Consider the following 21,238-nt stretch of genomic DNA (forward strand, 5'->3'; position numbering starts at 1 on the left):
CTCACCTTAGTATGAAACAACGCCACAAGAGGTAACAGCAGTGAAGAACTCTCTCCGCAGCAAGTAGTTCCTGCTCCATTAAAAACTCTCTGACTCCTCAACTGAATGGACTGCCGAATGGAAGGCAGCTGCAAATCTCTGCGGCTGGCTTCATTCCGCACGAACCAAGAAGCATTCACAATCATCCTCATCAACTTGTTTTGCATTACCTCCAGAATGGAGAAAACAGGTGAAAACCTGCAAATGCAATGATTTTTTCTCAGGCAACCATATTTTGCTGATGGGTTTTCGAAAATGCTACTGAATAAGATCACAATAAGACAGTAGAAGTTTCATGAAATTGATCTGAAATTAAATATTTCTTTCATTGATCCCAAATCAAATGGAGGTCATTCGATTCGACTACCTCATATAATCAAGTTCATTCAGTTGAAATATACAATTGCAATTGATTTGAGCCTTTGATAATTTGATAAGATCTCGAGACGGTATATCGTGTGAATTTGTTTTGAATCAACAAACATGAAATTGTCTTCTTGAAAGCACAATTTTCAAAATCATGAAATGGCATGCATTCTGATTGACTGAACTTTGTGTACGAGGGATATATGTTAAGATTATCTTCAGGTTGACGATAGTCGTGTCACTGAGTGTTCTGGCGATGTATTGAATTTATTGGAGCCTCTGGTGATACCCTACATTTTGTTTCATGAAAGAGAGGACATCTTCATATGATGTGGTGCTTCAGGTTTTTCCGGGTTTTCCTGCAGCTGAAAAAGCAAATGCGCCACTGGAATCAATGAAGTCGCCCCGGGGCACCAATTAATTTTTGTTGTTGTTTTATACTTTCATGATTTGTATTTTGGAAGTGTTTTTTCGGAAAATGAAAACGATAATACAAACTTGTAAATGCATTATTGGGACTAATGTGGAATATCTCAAAATCATCAAAATGTATCTATCGGTTGTGTAGGTTAAGTTTATTTCATTGCTGTAAAACTTTGTGAAAGCTGTGTAACTTTCAGTTTTTTCACCGTATTCATGCACTGATGAAAAATATATCTTTTGTTTCAGTAACGAACGAATTGGTGCTGTATCCATCATTTCTTAATATCTATGAACCTAACCTAAATACCAAAATCATTATTTGACATTATCGTCTGTATAGTTTGTACTTGTGAATAACTGTGCTCATAATTATTTGGCCAAAATATCAGTTTTTTATATCTATGGAAATATTTTACCTAAAAGATCTTCAGCCAAAAGATATATCATTCTATCATTACTTGGTTGGAAGTTTCCCTGGGCCTTCACATATGGTTTAATGAATCATGAACTCTAACACCCATGGCCACCTCGCTCGTCCGAAATGAATCTCTCAGATTATTTTCTCTGGGGACACCTTTAAGTGTTGGTATACAAAACTGCTATTCAAAGTGAAGGGGATTTATGGAATAAAATCATTAATGCATGTGACATAATAAAAAATACGCCAGATATCTTCAGAAAAGTGCGAAATTCAATGATGAGGCGGCTAGACGGTTGTATTAAAGCCAATGGAGGCTATTTCCAACACTTAATTTAGTGCAATTCGTCAGTCTAGATGTTAATGTAATTTGATATTTGTTGTTATTGTTACATAATTTGTAATGAAAAATTGTGATAATAATAACTTCTAAAAGAAACAATTAATTCCCCATATTATTAATGTGTCCAAGGATGTGCAATTAGGTCGACTTTTTTTTCTTGAAAACTAAGCAAGATACGAAACATATTTAAGAGACAAAAAAGTTGTATTTCTAATTGCTCAATCTAGAGAAATAATATAAATTGCACAAAAGTCAGTGGCGTACATTTTTAAGTCAAAAATATTCGTTGAAATCCCGCTCGAGACGCCACTGGACTTAATAAATTGAATCACATTCTGGCTTCTCAATGTTATAAATACCATTGCCAAATTACAACAAAATTGGGTGAAGGATATTTAAGATATTCACGAATAACTTTTTTTGTTATTTTTATTTCAACACCCTGTATCTTGAAAACGAAGGATTTGCGGACCCATGTTTATCTGAACATTTCGTCTTGAAATTACCTGAAGAATCGTCTGTTGAGTTTATGGTACATACTTAATTAACATCCTGTATACTGGGGAAGTTTGGAATTGGATATATCCCATGGTTGTTTCAGTGCTTGTTTATATTTCGGTGGATAATTTTGGTTATCTGTTGAGAGAACTGGGAAGTTTTTGGGAAAAGTATTTGAAATCCAATATGAATCCATTTCATTTTCATTCGTACACGTACCAAATGCTTTTCCAGACGAAAGATTTTTACTTCACTCGAACTCGATAATCAAAACAAAATGATATTGTGATGAAAATTATCATCTTCTCAACAATTCATATGACTACTCGTATAGTCAACAACATAGCTTTTACTGGTGACGGGTGATCATTAATAGGCGAATTGATGTGGACGTTTCCTTATTCAGTTCAAAAATACATCCCATACCTCTCGGGCAGATGTCTTTCGGAATATTTCATTGAAAATTCAAAACATTTCTGGCTTGAATGATTTCAAGTGGAATTTAACGATTACTCATTCTTCAACCGAATTTCCGGAAATGGGAACTTTTAAGATTCCTTAATGATACTATATTTTATGTTATCGATCACACCATTGAAAAGATTATGAATTCGACATCTAGTACAGAACTTCTGTGGGTTTAAGAGAGTAAATTTATATTGGTTTTGCGGATTATTGAAAGTCGTCATTAATTTAAAATGTCTCGTTATGTTAGATAGACAATGACTTGAACTTTTATTAGAGGTATATAAGTTTTTTTGGAGGTATCTTTCTGTTTTTATTTATGATTTCTATCATTGATTAGCCTCTTGGTTTTGAAAATTTTCATTTATTTGAATTATTTTGTTTCACATCCGATAGATAGACAATTTTATGTATATTGAACATAGTTTTGTTAGTAAAAATCCAACAACGGAACATTTTCGAAGTGATGTTTGTACTTGTTCTCGAGTAATATTCGTAAAAAGTATTTTTTCTTGAAACCGAAATATCATATTCTATAATAATGAAAATAATGATGATATTGATAATGATAAATGAGCAGGGATGACCACTGATACCTGAGGTATTTAGTGAGTTGCGTGACCACTTACCCGGGCAACTGGTGCAAGACCGGCCTAGGAGCCCTAAGGCTAATTCCACACACACCGATTGTGGACGGCCGATTTTATACAGGTCGTCCAAATTCCAATAGTGAACCACATGTGGCAACGGGACCTTGCACACACGCCGACCGGTGATCGTCGTCGGTAAAATACCGGTGAGCAGCCGTCCACTGCCACTGTATCGCCGGCAGTACCGGGAAGTAGTGGCGTACATGACTAAATACAATCTTGCATATTCACCGGTTTTTTTACCGACCATTCCAGTCTCGAATGCTCGGTGAAATTGAAGTTACTACGCATTAATTTCGTTTTGGTAGTGCGTGCTGATTACGACAACAAAGCAACTGATTGTTTTACCGATAAAAATCCAGTGAGTGTGCAAGCACCCGCCACCAATAAAATATCGGCCGATTTTAAACTGGCCGTCCAAAATCGGTGTGTGTGCAACTAGCGTAAGAGTGCTATATTACCATCTATGGCACTCTTACGGTATTGACGAGACACCCTAGGCTCCGGGGGATATTAAAACCGTTGTGGGGAACGAGAAGTGCCGAATTTATTGAAAGTATTCGTTCCCCACCCTCAGGCTCATACAAGCTAATAAGCATGATCTCTCTTGACCACCAGAGCAAAACAATATTTTTTGAGAAGTTTTCAGTTCCTGGCGAGACAAATATTGTCAGAAAAGATGAGGATAATTGGATAAAATATCGATATTTTCTCTTCGAACTCCGCGAACTCTATCCAGATCGCTCTGTCATGATGATTGTTCTGATTACTGGAATCCTTGGTGGAATGATACCCTCTCTACTCTCGAATCTTAAAGTCATACCGGTTTGCCGCACTAAGGCAGAAATCTCAGCCGCACACATGCAGAAGTCTGTCTGTCATTCTTGGCTCACTGCGCTTGCTCCGGGCATGATTTTCGGACCCAAAGATCACTTACCTCATGGTGTGGGGAGTGGTCATTGGTTGATAATGCTGGCACGCCCTCCCGAATGTATCGGGGCTTCGGGGGATAGGGCCTGACCAGTGCACACTACGGTGAAAAAAAAGAGCAGGGATGGTCACTGATATCTGAGGTCTTTGGTGAGTTGCGCGACCACTTACCCGGCCAACTGGTGCAAGACTGGACCGGTAGCCTAGGAGCACCTGGGAAGGAAAACATTATTATTTCTGCCGCGCCGGTCGTGGGTCTACAGGATTAAAACCCGGTAGACTCAAAACTTGGTTCCTGAGAATCATGGAAGGGGCATCGTCCAATCGCTTTCCAAATCGGAAGAACGATATCCCGGCCTTGCAGTTCAGAAAACTGAACGGCGGGTACACAAGATGAAGTCTAAGATCACGTCGACGAGACAACACGCGTTTTATATCTAATGTGTGATGGATTACAGGGCGGCCAACAGGCCTTTTACACTCGCAATGCGACGAATAGCTACCAAACTATGACGTATCCATCACACTTTGGGTCAAGGCGTGCTGCTGGCCACCAAACAGCACTGCCTTGATATAATACAAATGCTTGTGACTGCCTAAAAGTCACTAGTGAGTCAAGCGAGAAGTATTGGGGTAAACTTAAGGTTCTACGAGAACTCCAGCCCTAGCGCAGTATGACACCCAAACAGGGTGGGTCACTTCCAGAAGAGGTGTATTTTAGGACGATTCTCCCAGTGCCCTTTTCTACTGTATCTCACTATTGCCATTATCCCTTGTACACAGAAATACTCGAGGGTATAACTGTGGTACCCACGGAAACAGGTGGCAGAAGGTCAATCATTTGTTTTATATGGATGATCTGAAAATTTGTGCCTCTGGAGTAAAGAATTTCCATCAGTCCTTGAGGGTGGTTGAAGAGCTATCGGTACAACTTTTGGGATAGAAAATGTGCAATGGTTCATCTCAAAAGAGGACGATGCGGAGACTACGGAGAGGATGTGCAGTTCGTAGATGGAAACATCATACGAACGAACCATTTGGATTCCGGAGAGACGTATACTCACCTTAGTATGAAACAACGCCACAAGAGGTAACAGCAGTGAAGAACTCTCTCCGCAGCAAGTAGTTCCTGCTCCATTAAAAACTCTCTGACTCCTCAACTGAATGGACTGCCGAATGGAAGGCAGCTGCAAATCTCTGCGGCTGGCTTCATTCCGCACGAACCAAGAAGCATTCACAATCATCCTCATCAACTTGTTTTGCATTACCTCCAGAATGGAGATATTATATTTCGCCGCTTGTCCCCAGACACCTGAAGCATACATGATGATGACAGGCTTGAACATCGTATTATAGATGGTAATCTTGTTCTTAAGACTCATTTTATATCTTCTGTTGATCAGAGGGTACAGACGTGCTATCCGACCCTCGATATTTGATTTGACGCTCATTATGTGCGGATTCTAAGTGAGCCTATGGTCTATTAGAAGGCCGAGGTACTTTACCCGCGCTTGCCAGTTAATCTCCCTTCCAGCGATTCTCACTTTTCTGGCCGGAGAAGATTTCAGTCTTCCCATGGTTAACGTCTGAGTCTTTTCCGTGTTCACTCAGATCTTCCAATCAAGGTACCAGCGCTCGAGGTCGTCCAATGCACGTTGCATGTAGACGACGCCGAGCTCTCGACCCATGGAAGATGAGAGGAGAGTCGTATCATCGGCATACAGAGATATCTTCACACGCTCGGGCCTCGGAAGGTCACTGATGTAAAGTGAGTACAACGTCGGAGAGAGCACGGCCCCCTGTGACACTCCAGCAAGGATCTCTCTGTTATCAGACTGATCCCTCTACTCTTATCTGAAGTGTTCTGTCTTTCAGGAAAGACCCAATCCACCGGATGAGGCCCCGAGGCAGGTCGAACGCGTTTAATTTGTGGAGAAGACCTTCGTGCCAAACACGGTCGAAGGCCTTCGAGATGTCAAGTAGCACAATGTGCACTTATTTGTTGGAATTAAGCTCTTTGATGGTGTATTCGACCAGCCTTAGAGCCTGTAACTCAGTGGAGTGTTCTCTCCTGAAGCCACATTTTTCATCAGGCAGAACATTTCGGTCCTCAACTTCTTCGTTGAGCCTTTGGAGAACAACTCTTTCAGCCAGCTTAGCCGCCGACGAGACTAGACTGATCGGGCGATAGTTCTGTGGGAACAGCGGGTTCTGACCCTATTTTGGGATCATGACGACAATCGCATGCTTCCACCTTCTGGGGAAGTGTCTGAAGGCCAGCGAACTGTTTATGATGTTCAGTAAACATTCGACGTAATTGTCCGGGAGCCTCTTCAACAACTTGTTAGTTATTGAGTCGATCCGTGAGGCTTTCTTGGCCTTTGCGGCCCTGATGTATCCCTTCAACTTTTCCACAGAAGCTGAACGGATGTTGTCGTCGTCATCTCATCTGAGGATTTGGTGAACCCGGTCTTCCAAGAGCATATCGCGGTCGATGTCGTCGTCGTCGTCGTCAACGTTAAGCTGAATCTGACGTTCCATCGTGTCAGCAAAGGCTAACGCTTTGTCAGCGGGGAAGTAGCACACTCCGTGTTCTCCGTGAATGGGTGAGAGAGCAGTCTTCTTCTCCTTGAGCCTTCGAGTGACTCGCCAAAGCTCGTCACTCTCAAGTTCGAAGGATTCCAAAAGTTCTTCCCACCTTTCGTTTCGATGATCAATGATGGCCTGCTTGACTTGGTTGGCCATCCTATTTGCCGCCTTCTCAGCCTTCTCAGACGATATATCTCTCGTCTCTCGTATCAAGGCTTTGATACGAGGGGGAAACTCATTATAGCTCCACCTCCACTCCTCCCTGGAGGTGGCCGTTCGAAACGCTTCATTCACAGAAAACTCGAAACGTTCGACTGCTGCGTTGAGTTCGTCGAGAGATTCGAGTACCTCAGGAGGGGCGCGCATCTCTCCCAGCTGGGCTGTGGAGACATCCCAGTCCATCTTAGATTTCATGCGATAATCAGGGGAAGGAAGATCATCGCCCAATACCAGGATTACTGGATTATGATCGGAATCCAGTTTCGACAGGACTTAAATTTCGCTAGTCAGAGAGACATTTCTGAGAAGCGCGATGTCTAGTACGTCAGGCCTAGTCTGCCCGCGATAGTACGTAGGCTCATTTGGTCTCGGCACAGGATATTCATGTCTGTCAACGTGCGCCTGAAGCGCTTGGCCGTTTCGATTAGTGGCTCTGCTCCATAGTCTGTGCTTGGCGTTAAAGTCACCAGCAGCAATTGTCGCTTCCCATCAGCAGTTCATCCAGTGATTCAGGGAGATTGTAGACCGAGATTATTCTGTGACAACCCCTACTCAGTTGAATTTCGACACCTACAGCCTCAGTTCCGTGTAATCGGGCAGTGTCAATGTCGCATTGAACACACTGAAGGGATCGATTGACAAAAATGCCAACTTCCCCTCCAGCACGTCCAACATGTTCTCTGTGAAAGAATCTGCAATTTGGAATGACAATAGGTTCGTTCCTCAGATGTATCTCCTGGACTAGAGCCACATCGATGTTATTTTCAATTAAAAAGTTCTCAAAGTCAAGTTTTTTAGTACGAATGCCATTAGCATTCCAAAAAACTATCTTCAGGGACCTAGGCAATGTTGGTTGTCTAGACATTGGCAGTTCCGGTTATCACGTCAGTATTCACCGTGAACATTTTCTATACACGGGGAATTGCACGAACAACTTTTTCATCAAATCCAGTGCGAAACAGATGTCTAAAACCCCCTGCGTCTGAGGAGAGGGCCCAGGTTGAGAAGGGGTGGGCTTCGCAGAACTGCTGGCACCGTTGAATGCAGCCTTAGCAAAGCTGACCCCTTCCTGGACGCGTCCAGATCCCAGACTCTACCCCGACCACTCTGTCGAAATAGTTGTTCTGATTACTGGAGTCCTTGGTGGAATGATGCCCTCTCCACTTTCAAATCTCAAAATCATAACGGCTTGCCACACCAAGGCAGAAATCTCATTAGGATAGAAGCAGAAGGTTGTCATTCTTGGCTAACTGCGCTAACTCAGGATACATGATCCTCGGACCCAATGATCACATACCCCACGGTGTGGGGAATGGTCACTGGTTGATAATGCTGGCGCGATTTCCCAAATGTATCGGGGCTTCAGGGCTAGGGCCTGTCCAGCGCAAACTGCGGTGAACATATCAATAATAATAATTCGTCGTTGGTTGATGATGCTGGCGCGCCTTCCCGAATGTATCGTGGCTTCGGGATACAGGACCTTACCAGCGCAAACTCCGGTGGAAAATTAAAATAGTTCGTCTTCATCATTGGTAGGCATCTTGCCTCTACGTTCTGTACATCAGTTTTCTATGTTATTTTATATTATAGATAAGGTAATTTTTTCGTTGTTACTATTTTATGAAACAAAACATTAGCATGCAGTAACCTTCTACTCTCTATATTTAGCCACCCAGCTAGTTTTAATGTGTGCGAAATACCTTGCCTTCTTCTTCAAAGATCGGAAGTAAATATGAATTCTGAACAGTTTGAATATCAAGTTGACATAAATCAGTCATTTATGCACCATATAGAACATCTGCATTTTCACCTTCCTAGTGGGATAATGTTTGCTCCCATATATCACTTTGATAGAGGCGTATGCTCGTTGAATGAGCTTCATCACAATTTTCTGTCCTCAGCGTACAGATGGGCGTTACAATGATTGAAGATTCTGATAACATCAAACATATTGAAAAGCAGTGGTTCCAGAATGAAACCTTGAGGTACACCCGATTCACCCGAATGAATTCCATCAACACGAAATCCAGCAAAATTTCAACTATCATATCTCCTTCCCCAGCTCTGTTAAGTGGGTAGATTCATCGTGCTTCTTTGGCTAGTCTCTTCTGCTCGATGCCATTCCGATGTGAGATAGCATCAGAGGATCCGAGCATTGAAATTATTCTCGATTTGTATTTTATTTCAATTAGGCTTTACTGTGAATATTTCTTTATGGAAAAGTCATTTAATGTGAAATTTGAGCTATATGATAATTTATCTTTGATCTATCCTGACTGCGACTTCAACATCAAAAATTTTCCATCACGTGAAGATTTTGAGTCATAGTTATTTTTATTTTATGAAAAAATGTTTACATATAGGGAAATATAAGATCAAAATACGAAAAAAAAACTATATTTTGAGGATAACAGACTTCATTTACTATACACATGAACATCCAAATGAAGTCTTTTGTGCATAACCTTTTTGCAAATGTTGACTTTTGTTTATATGTTTCATCGTTTCCATTCATAAGGAACCAACAATAATCAACCATCATTGCTGCATCCCGTCTGCCTTGGTGACGTTGCTCCATTGTTTGTATGTCTTGGTGGAACCTTTTCCCTTGTTCGTCATTGACAGCACCTACATCTTCTGGGAAAAAATTCAAATGGGAGTGCATGAAATGGATTTTAAGAGAGATGCGACATCCCATCTTGTAGTAGTTTTCAAGTAGTTCTTCTACAAGTGTTTCGTAATTTTCTACTTCCTTATTCCCTAAAAACTCCGAAACAGTTCTTTTGAAAGAACTCCACATAGCTAATTCAACGTTACTTAGTTTTTGATCAAATTGTTGATCACTTAGTAGTTTTCTAATTTGTGATCCAACAAATATACCTTTCTTGAGCTTTGCATCACTTAATTTTGTAAAAACGTGTTTAAGATATTTGAACGCATCACCTTATTTGTCTGATGCTTTTACAAAATTTTTCATTCATCTCAGTTTAATTTGTAACGGAGGTAACAAAACATGAGGTATATTCTTCACGTTAGCTTGATCTGGAATATATTTATCTCTCGGAGGCTATTCTGTTCTGTTTAAAATATGTTTTCCGTTATTCAGCTGTCATCCCCATACGAACGACAACTATCAGAAGTTGAGAAACTTGTGCGAGCTGAGGACTAACAAGGCCTTACCTTTTAATGTGTGATTTCTAACACGGATGATGGCTAGATAATGATTCTGTGTTGTCCTACTATTCCAAAGGCAAAGAAAACAGCAAAACTTCCTAAATCCGCCCTGAAGACCTATGACTTGAGGTCACCACATATATGCCACTTAGACGTATTATAACTTACTGCATTTCGAATAAATGACATACTTTCTTGTGTATCCTCCATGGCAACTGCATGTGCAAAAGGAATAGGGGGTCTTTTGTTACCATTATGGTGCAGAACGGCTTTTAAACTTATTTTAGACGCCAGATTTTAAACAATTTTCTCAATTTAGGGGAAAAGCAAATTTGGAATGTTGTGTTCATTAAATGTTTGGAAATTGTTACTATCATTTTCGCATTTAGGGACCAAAAATTAACTGTCTTTGGCATTACAGTCGTAAATTGGCTGTAAACTAGTTTGATCATGTTGCGACTAGCCAATACACTCAATTTATTGATGGATATAGATTGGACAGTTTCATTGAATGCTTTAAAAAAATTCGTTACACAGTACATAAGAAACTTCAATTGAGCATGTATTAGAAATTAGACTGAAAGCCATAAAAATGTATCAATTTAAATTTATATTTATGTTTTTCTTATTAACGTAAGGAAGTTTTGTAGGCCTGTTTGAATAATAAATACATGAATAAATATGACATGTTGAATGTGCTATGAGATTTTGCCTGTTTTATGCAGTCAGCTTCAAAATATTACAAGGAGTATAAATAATATAACTAAAATGTGAGAAATATGTATAGTGTATGAGTGATAAAAAAGAAAACTTTGTTTCTTTCGTAATATTTTTCATATTTTTATCCTTTATTTTTCTTCATCAAACTGGTGAAAGTGGAAATCGAAATTTTCCATAAATTGGATAGATGTTGTTTGATACTGTGATACTATGTGAAACATCCATACATTTGCTTTCAAAAAAACTACTGTAATTCAGTATTTGGTTCCGACACACTGTGGCATTCTGCATTTACTTTTATGGTGGCGAAAACCGTCTATAAAAATATCTCGCCCCATTTCATCGAAACCTTTCACATTTACCTCAATAAAAATTCGCCTCGAACATAAAATGTCCCTACAAATTCTGTTAACTCCCGAACCGAATATTCATGCCAAAATAGCATAGAGGCTTTTACTCTTTCACGAGGTTATTTTTCCCGAAACACCAATAATTTATTATATTTTTCTTGTATTGGAGCCGAAAGATATGTGAATATGCACTATTTTCAATTTTGTGGACGTTTCGTGAATCTGGAATGATGAGACAATTCTTATAGTATATGATATTGGTGCAAGAATAATGCAGTTACTGAACTGAATTTTGTTTATGCTTGGACATTGAAAAAATTCGTTATAAATAACGGAATAACCTAATTATATTCATAAACTACACCTTACGATTTGAGATTCACAAACTTCATTTTCGAAAAATGTCATCATGTTTCACTGACACAGTAGCTTTTTCGTAGTAAATAACGTATTAATAGTTCATTCTTTACTCTAATATTCATACACTCTACGTAATCACAATTGAAACTGCCTTTGCAGGTACTTATTCATATACCTAAAGCACCTACTGAAATTCTATATACCGTAGGTACATCCTCAATTATGATCACCTAGAGCATATTATATCAATTTCACAATTATAATACTTCATCGGTTATTAAGAAAACAAGTTCAATAATGGTGATCTATCTGAATCCATTTGGTCATTCAGTGAAATTGCTATTGCTTTCAAATTATTCAGCTCCAAATCTTAATTTTCAATGCGTAAAATTTCGAAATCTTCGTTGAAGGTATGATTATATGATATGATACGGATTATTTGGAAATGTTTCATATATTTGGAAGGCTTCAACAGCATTATGGCTTTCGGAAACAAAAATCAACAGGCGACCTTCAATCGTATGTCACTCAGATTTGGAATCAGGCAATCAAGAAACATGTAGAATCAAGAGCTGTTGCCCTTGATAATTCTAAGGCATTTGATCGTGTGTGGCATGAGGGTTTGCTTGCCAAATTTTGATACTATTACTTGTCGGATCATTTTTGTATGTGACTCTCCGACTTCCGGAAAGAACTTTACCTGCAAGTGGCCGTCGATGGATATCTCTGGATACATTTACCATCAACGCTGGCGTTCCCCAGGGATCCATATTGTCTTCAACTCTATTTTTATTGTATATCAACGACTTATTGGAAAAAACAAGAATCCAATATATTCCTTCGATGATGACATTACACCTGTTTCGTCATTCCATTTGGATTCCAGGACATCAGCTACGGAAGCATATCTTGACCGGCAGCAGGAGGTTGCATATCTTAATGAGGATCTAGAAGTGATTTCGAATTGGGGTGGAAATGACCAGGTTCAATTCAATGTTACTGGCATTGATTTTTTCCAAGAAGATGAATGTCTCCGAACCGGATATAACAATATCAGGTTGGACAATTCCGCTTTCTGCTTCAATAAGTTTGTTTGGGGATGAAAATTGACACCAATATGACGTGTTTTTTTTTCTGATTGATTCGGCCGTTATTTGATGAAGATCCATAGTAATTTCATAAACTACAACTCATGAGTTGATATCCACAAACTTTATTTGAAAAATATATCATGACATATTTCGCTAACACAGTAACTTCTCCAACAGTAATTTGAATTTGAAGGAGCTAGTGTGTTAGCGAAACATGTCGTAATATATTTTTTGAATAAACTTTGTGGAGATGTGGTGTACGGAACTTTCTGTCGTGGATTCTGTATAACAATAAATAAAGTAGCCCGAATAACTCGTTTATTAAATATTGAAACATATATAAAAATCAGCTGTCTCGATACAAAATCAAAAGCCACTCGTTCCATGTCCGAGTGTGAAAACTCCCACTTAACCAATACATGCGCATGACATTCATATAGGAATATATACAGGGTATATTATACATATATATTACAAGAGATCAAATCGTGAGTTGTAGTTTATAAAAAAATATGTCTTAGCACAATCATGTCACTGGAATTGCAAAGGCTGCTTCTCAAAAGCTTGGAACAGTGTTCCAAAACTGAAAACTGTACACACCTTAGCAACTTTTGATGCTATATAAAGCTCAGATCAGACCTTCAGAGTATTATTCTCATGTATGGAGCTATGCTCCCAAACATACCCTGAAGTTGATGGATTTCATCCAGAAAAGAGTCATCCGCCTGATTGGAGACGCGATCATCACGTGCAACCTTGATAGCCTGGAACATCGAAGAAAGTTTGAGGATTTGTCTCTCTTCTGTAGATACTTTCACGGAAAGTGTTCAAGTGACTTGGCACACCAAGAGCGGTACATAAAGTTTGTGGAGATAAAATCGTAAGGTGTAGTTTATGAAGTCACTATCGACCTTCATCAAGTAACGACCGAGTCAATCAGAAAAAGTACAGTATTATCATTATTGTGTTTTTTTTTTGTTTTGACGAGCTAGGCATTGTTGACCGGAATCTTGTAGTGGTTATTGCATTCCAGCTATTGCTTCAAAGACAACAAATTGTAACTCATTGAAACAATTTATTTCATGATTTACGTTATGAAGGATTCTCCAAGAACCGCGACACGTGTTTCGCTATACAATAGCTTTCTCAATCATGAATGAAAACATTATTACAGAAAATTGTATTATTTTCATTAAAGGGTTTTATTAAAACCGCGTCACGTGTTTCTCTTCACAATAGCTTTCTCAATCGTATAACTATTGTACAGCGAAACACGTGTCGCGGTTTTTTCAAAACCCTTCATAGTGAAAAATCATACAATAAACTGTAATAATGAGTTTTAAAATGGATTTTCATCAAGTATCGGCTAGTTCTATTCAATTTCAACCAATTGTCTCGCGTATAAGAAAATAAATATTTCGAAATGGAATGTATGGACATATATTCATAAGACCTCACATAGTGAGGTTTCATATGTACATAAATTCCACCTCATATATGAGTTGTGGAATTGGCCGCGGTGGTAGTGCGCCCGACTCACGATCGGAATACCGTGATCGATTGGGTATGTACTAAAAATTCTCCATTGATATATATCTGTCTTTTTTGGTTTACAACTGACGGGGCGTTGTTCCTTTGAAGAACTAGAGCAATATTTATAATAATAATATTAGTTAGTTACCAAAGAATCGATACATACACTTTCAATTCATTATTTAAGAATGCAAGTGAATAAACACACAGAAGATCCACAAAGGATAACGTGTACATGGATCACTAAGGTTATTATACAATGAATTCTTAAATAAGGCAAAAATAAAGAAAATCTTCAATTTCCAAACCACGGAATTCATTTCACCATAGTGAAAATTAATTCGAAATTTCTGAATGAAATAATAACTGAAGCAAATGGAAAGAAAGGGGAAGTGGAGGAGAGAACATTCTGAAGTTGACAAAAATGAGAAAGATAACCACAAACGCAGCAAAATGAGAACAAATTTGAAAACGTTCCGAGATTATCTAAAGAATGAATCTGATCTTCGCAAATGAAACTAGACAAAAATAATCATGAGTAAAAAATATTTACGAAATCACTGATCCAACAGATTTCACACATTAAAATATCACGATGTATTGATTCAATTGATAAAATACTGAAGCTAGTATACTTGTAGTAGTACCTGAAAAAAAATTTCTATGTTCAGTTGAAGACTGAAGGATTTGAGTTATCGTGATAAGGATAAGGATTGACAGCTGTTTATTCTTCCTATTCAAAGTTTCTATTTCACTATCTGTACATTGTGGAAAATCAGAACTCGTACTACCAAATCCATCACAGAAGAACTATACTCGTATATGACGTTGTTCAAAATTTCAGGTAGTGTTCAGATTTCATCTTTATATCTTGATGTCACAGAATGAAATACATGGGAATCGAAGGAAATTCTAACATGGAATAAACTCATGTCTGACGAGTGTCAAGTCTGTAAGCACCAATATTGTACTGTTCAAAAGTTTAATAAAGTGTTTCAATATGGATATTGATGAATGGTATGTGGTAGGTTGTCACAGCCGACACATCAATTCCCAATCATGTATTTCATAGCGTCACATGTAACGAACGGACAACTTATCAAGATGCATAATATTTTTTCTACTATGTATTACCTGAAGATTTTTATATGAAATGGTTTATATTTTGTTCATTAGGGTTTTGTGCAAAAATTCATTTGGAAAAACTGTCGCTCATTGAGTTACGGAATAATAGCTTGGGGATGTGCCTACAATAATCAAATGAACGGGCTTGACGTAGTCCAGAAATGGATACTAAAGATAATATACTCGAAAGATCGATTATATTGCAGTGATGAAATTTATCAACTAGTAAAAGTTTCATATACTAAACAATTATTTTTGAACCTCTTGACAGTGACGCAGAAAAAAGAAGGATCTGAAAATTACTATGTGCGCATATATAATACTCGGAAAGGAGATGACCACCTCGCAGTGCCTTTCGTCTCTAAAACAATATCCAAACGTTCATCATATTTCCTCAAAACCAGAGTATACAATACAGTTCGCGGTGAACTAAAAACAATCAACTCGCTGAGCCTATTCAAGAAAGAACTGAAAAATTGGATTTCAAAGCTTCCTAGATCATTCACCCATCAACTGATCGATTCAAATAATAATTACTGAAATAATACAATACAACCAAAATATTGTTCTACAGAGTTCTTCGTTTTCATTGTAGACTAAGTTTTCTTCAATGAAAAAGTATACTATAAATCTCAAATAGCTTCATTGATATATATTTATGTGTGTATATGTATGTATGTACAGGGTCTATCTTGACGAGTTAACGCAATCTATATATAGAAAACTGAGAGTAGGGCGATTCTGAAAATTGTTAGGATGGGTGAATCACTAATGAAGAATTCAACTGAAATATTATCAGTGAGGCAACGTTTCGGGTCTCACTGGAAGTGATATTTTTAAGGGCACACCTTGTATTTCACCTCATATTTGAATTCTTTCCATGATTTAGATTCTGACTAATGTATCATACTCTATATCCAAAATGAACCGTTTTCGAGTTATTCGAGTTTTTTTAGAAAAAGTGACAGATGCAGCCTTCTGAACATACGTCATTTTTATGTAAATTAACATTTTTAAAAATATGCAGCTAGTGAATCGTGATAACTGAGATATTTGGAGATATTTCAATATATGTACATACTTTCTCGAAATGTTGATATTTCCAGTAGGCTGTTGTCTATCTTTCAACACAATGTTTGGTGACAAATGAAATAAAGTTGTTTATCATCGGATTCGTGCTCTCAGAAGGTATAATATGGCTCGTGCTGGTTATAATAATCACGATTTCTTTAACTTATTGGTGATTCATGGAGAATGCAATGAGGTATTAACAAGAACATGTGATGCTTGTGTTACAAGGTATCCAGAATAACTGAAACCATCTCCAAATATCATTAGAAGATTAATCTTCAAACTTACGAACTTTGGATCATTCGAAAGAAAAATTATCAAAACTCAAACGGTGGTTGACAATGAAGATAATGCGATTACAGTGCTTGGGTACTTCACTGCTTTTCCAGAAGCATCTTTGAAAGATGCGGCACGAGATTTGGGATTGAATAAAATGTCCATGCAGAGAATGTTAGCAAAACATAAATGGCATCCGTATTCTCATACTTTAGTCCATGGCCTGAAGCTATTCGATTATGAGAGAAGAATTAACTTTGCGGAGTTATTCATTATGAAAAATCAAGAAAACGACCAATTTTTGAGGAGTATTATATGAAGCGACGAAGCAAAATTCACCAAAAATGGGATATTCAACAAGCGGAATTCCCACTACTGGAGCGATACAAACCCGCATTCAGTTCGGGAACGTCAATTTCAAGACCGTTGGAATTTCAATGTTTACTGCGATGTTAAAGACGATGCAATAGTGATGCTTCACTTCTATGACAAAAATTTAAATGGTTAGTTGAAAAGTATCGGAATTTTATTGTTTCATTGATTTAAAAAAAAATTAAAATACATCACTCAAGAAAATGGCATCAAGGTAGCTATGTGATAAACATTCATAGCATCTAGAAAATATATAACAGGCCAACAGGTATTTTTATTTTCAGGTGAACGATAGCTAGATATTTGAAAAAATCACTATACGGATCATTTGGAAAAACTGACGCTCGCTGACCATCGAAAAATGTGGTATCAACATGATGGAGAACATCCACATAATCATAGGATGATGAAGATGTATTTAAAAGAAACTTATTACGACCAGTGGTTTGGAACCGATGGTCCTCAATTATGGCCACCGCGATTGCGCGATTTAACTCCAATGAATTTTTTTATTTGGGGTTATATAAAAAACGAAGTGTATTCTCACACGTTAACAATAAAAGAAGATTTTCATCAGTGTGTTCGTACTGCTTTCAACTCTATTCCACCGGACATGATAAGACGATCTGTAGGAGACGTCATACGGAAAAGTGAAAAATGCTTAGAAGTTGGAGGCAATGTATTGGAACATTTGTTGCAATAAAATAAGCGGTTGAAAAAAGTGTCACATGTTCTTGTTTAGCATTGAAACTAAATTTGAAATTGTTGTTTATTCTAATCATGATTTTTTTCAATATGGGATTATTTTTCATGAGATATTCAATGGAAATTAGGGAACAAAGAAATTTCATCGGTTAAAATTGGGGGCTAAAAACGTAAATCCTCGCGTGATAATAACTTGTATTGCGGAATATCACCATAGGGTAAAGAGAAGTGTATCATAACAAGGGCTCATTTTCATAATAGAATTCAACCTTGAGGAAAAAAATGGGGGTTCCTATTTTTATTTTTTATTTTTAATTTTTCTCATTCACTTATTGGACCCTAATTTTTGCGCCCTCTGTGGATTATTCAGTGGACGTGAAAATGATGCGTGATCCGTTCAACCTTCAATTATAACTAGCTGCATAGTTTCGAAAACGTTAATTTACAAGAAAATGGCGAATGTTCGAGAGGCTGCATCCGTCACTTCTAAAAAAAAATCGAATAACTCGAAAAAGGTTCATTTTGGGTATAGGGTATGATGCATGAGTTAGAATCTAAATCATGGGAAGAATTCAAAAATGAGGTGAAACACAGGGTGTGCCATTGAAAATAACAAAGATGACGTCACTTCCGGTGAAACCCGAAACTTCACCTCAACGAAAATACTTCAATTGAATTCTCCATTAGTTCTTAATCTATCCTATCAATTTTCAGAATCGCCCTACTTTGGGTTTTCTATATATAGATCGCGTTAACTCGTCAAAATATACTCTGTATATGTATACGGTAATTGAACTTTCGTCAAAACGTATACACCTCTATCCTTTATTATTCACTATCATTATTTTCTTTCATTGTTCCACGACAAGCATATGTTTTTGTGGATTGTCACTCATATTTATTCATTTATATTTCATTTCATGATATAATACTATGTGAATTATATACAAAAATATCATCAAAACCATTTACTTACCTGCTTGAATTATTATGTATTATATAATTTCCTCGTTCCCCATGCCCCCTCCCGGGTTGAGTGCCCTGAAGTAGAAGCTTCCCCCCCAGCTAGGAGAACCTACTACTCCACTCTATTCACCCCCGCTCTCCGAGCGATCCTCAACTTGCTGATGGGCACTTCAGCAAGATTGACATCTGACCTCTTTTGGTCGAAAGTCAGCCTTTAGGTGCTATTCTTCCGCGATCGCTAAAAATGTTGTGTCTGACTATTCCTAACTGAATTTTTGCATGGGGGCCCCCAAAAACTAACCGACGACTATTGTTGTTAACGTCGGGCGTTCCTCAGTGAATCTAAGGATAATTGGATCGCGGTCGAGTTGTTCTGCGATGAACTTGCTGAAAGAAAATCTGATTAGTATGCTTACCGGAGTCGCCTGACGGCGACTCGTTGGGGCGGTCGTTGATTCTGCTTGGTCGGCCTTGGATGTTCGTCCCTTTCTCGGAATCTGGGGTCATTCATGTTCAACGCATCGTGTAGATCGCGTAGCGCTGGGTTGTTGTGCGATCTGATTCTATCGAACACGCTTTCTGCGTGTTTTCTCATATACACGTCCACATATTGCGTGTCCTGGTCTAAGTCTCTGTATATGTATCTATTTGGGTATAGTACGGCGGGCTTCGGCGGCCCTTACGCTCGCGTTCATTAACGACTGTATCTTCTTCCTGTATGTCTGTGCGCACTGGCCCCAGGCAGTGCAGGCATACAGTATTATAGGCATGAGGACGGTTTTGATCATTAGCAACTTCACTTTCAACCCCATGTTGCTTCTGCGTCCTATGATAGGTGCTAGTCGTTGTGTGGCGTGTCTAGCCATTCCAATTATCTGCCGTAAATGAGACTGAAATGGTCCACGGAATCTCTTGTCCGTTGGAGGTGACATTGCCTTCCGGTTGTACAAACCTGCGGGTGAACAGTATCGCCTGACTCTTGTCAGGGTTTATGCTGATCTTCCACGGGTTGGCCCACTTCTTGTGTATATGGAGAAGAGGTGCGGCGAAAGGACTGCTCCTTGCGGGACCCCTGCATCCAGTAGTCGAATTGTTGATAGTTCGTCTCCTACTCTGCATCGGCATCGCCTGTCAGCTAGAAAAGACTGAATTAATCTTACCATTGGTTTTGAGTATCCGAAATCGCTCACTTTGGCCAGTAGTCCTTGATGCCAAACTCTGTGGAACGCCTTGGAGACGTCATTTGTTCTAGTGAATAAATATATATTATTATTGAGGACGAGTGATCTCTGATGTGGATACGTTTAGGTAAGAAACTAGGTTTTACTTCAGATAATTCAAAAATATGAAAACTTCTGCGAGTAAAGAATAGGACAGTATTATAAAAATATATCATTTTGCTATTGGTGACGGTATATTTTTTTTAAAGGGTGAAACTCAAGCACTACAGGAAAATCATTGAGGCGCTCTAAGAGCGGTGCCTGTGCGAAAGTAGCGGTTCACAATACGATAAGTAGCCACAGTCCGTTGTGTATTTCTGATATGTACCGCTCTAGGTGAAATAAACTGTGTCAAAACACTTGAATACTTCCCGTGAAAGTATCTTTAGAAGGAAGACAAGTCTCAAATCGTTCTTCGAAGAAAGGTTTGAGATTTGTCTCTCGTCTATATATATGTTGTTATGTTAGTATTGTTTCAAATAATGATATCTAGCACTACAGATAAATTTTATGTCATCACCTTTGCCATCATGGAATTGCATCTGATCGATATTTTTTTACAGGTCACTAGACAACCTACCGACATTGTAGTGAAAATTCCAAAACCATTACCACAATTCCAAAGTACTCCAAGACAGCACCAATATGAACAGGTAAAAAATTCTTTTTGTTTTTAATTGTTACTCAGAAGATAAAAAAACTTCATGGAGAAAATTTTATCTACTAAAGATGCAATTTTGGTTGGTGAAACACTCGTTTAGAAGAGTATTGCATTTCTGGTGATTGGGAGAAGCTTGTTTTGGCAAAACATAATTTATAAGAACAAAATATTCTCAGTTTCAAACGTTAGGACAATGTGAATAGCTTTTACTTTTTATTGGATATGGCATCGTTGCTATCGAAAAAAAAAACATTTTTTTTTGTATTTTGAACATATTCACATGCAACAAACATTTTTGAAATAAGACTTTCAGTCCATGTATAAGAGCAAAATTGGTCTATTTTTCCATTAGAATAAATTGAAGTGTAGATTACTAAAACAAATGAATGAAATTCGTCAGGAAAACCGAAACTCAAGAAAATTGTTTAGTGTTACCAAATCAGTATTCATGAATACCTAGCCATGGATATCATCGAACTGAATTGAAAAATAGAATGAATTGAAAAATGTAGGAAAATGAATACGGAACAATTAAAATGCAAATCGCAGGAAAATGCAAATTTGATTCAAGTAGAAGGCTTCTTGATTGGAATTGACTGAATGATGAATCATAATCGAATGGAAAACTTTTTCATGAAATATATTTCATCCTATTAAAAATTGCCAACATAAAG

The 21,238-nt window shown here is 38.1% G+C and overlaps 1 protein-coding gene across 1 annotated transcript in view; it reads left to right on the forward strand.

The window, feature by feature from the left end:
* Positions 1 to 21,238, forward strand: part of Cpr66D (Cuticular protein 66D) — an 89,183-nt gene that overhangs the window by 67,575 nt on the left and 370 nt on the right. Inside the window, exon 4 of the mRNA XM_074181882.1 lies at positions 20,467 to 20,556. Coding sequence (XP_074037983.1) covers positions 20,467 to 20,556 — 90 coding nt within the window. The remainder of the gene's footprint in view (positions 1 to 20,466; positions 20,557 to 21,238) is intronic.

The sequence above is a fragment of the Leptinotarsa decemlineata genome, unplaced genomic scaffold (genome assembly GCF_025532065.1).
Source record: "Leptinotarsa decemlineata unplaced genomic scaffold, Ldec_3_MD MMD2_tig00026317_RagTag_RagTag, whole genome shotgun sequence".
Lineage (NCBI taxonomy): Eukaryota > Metazoa > Arthropoda > Insecta > Coleoptera > Chrysomelidae > Leptinotarsa > Leptinotarsa decemlineata.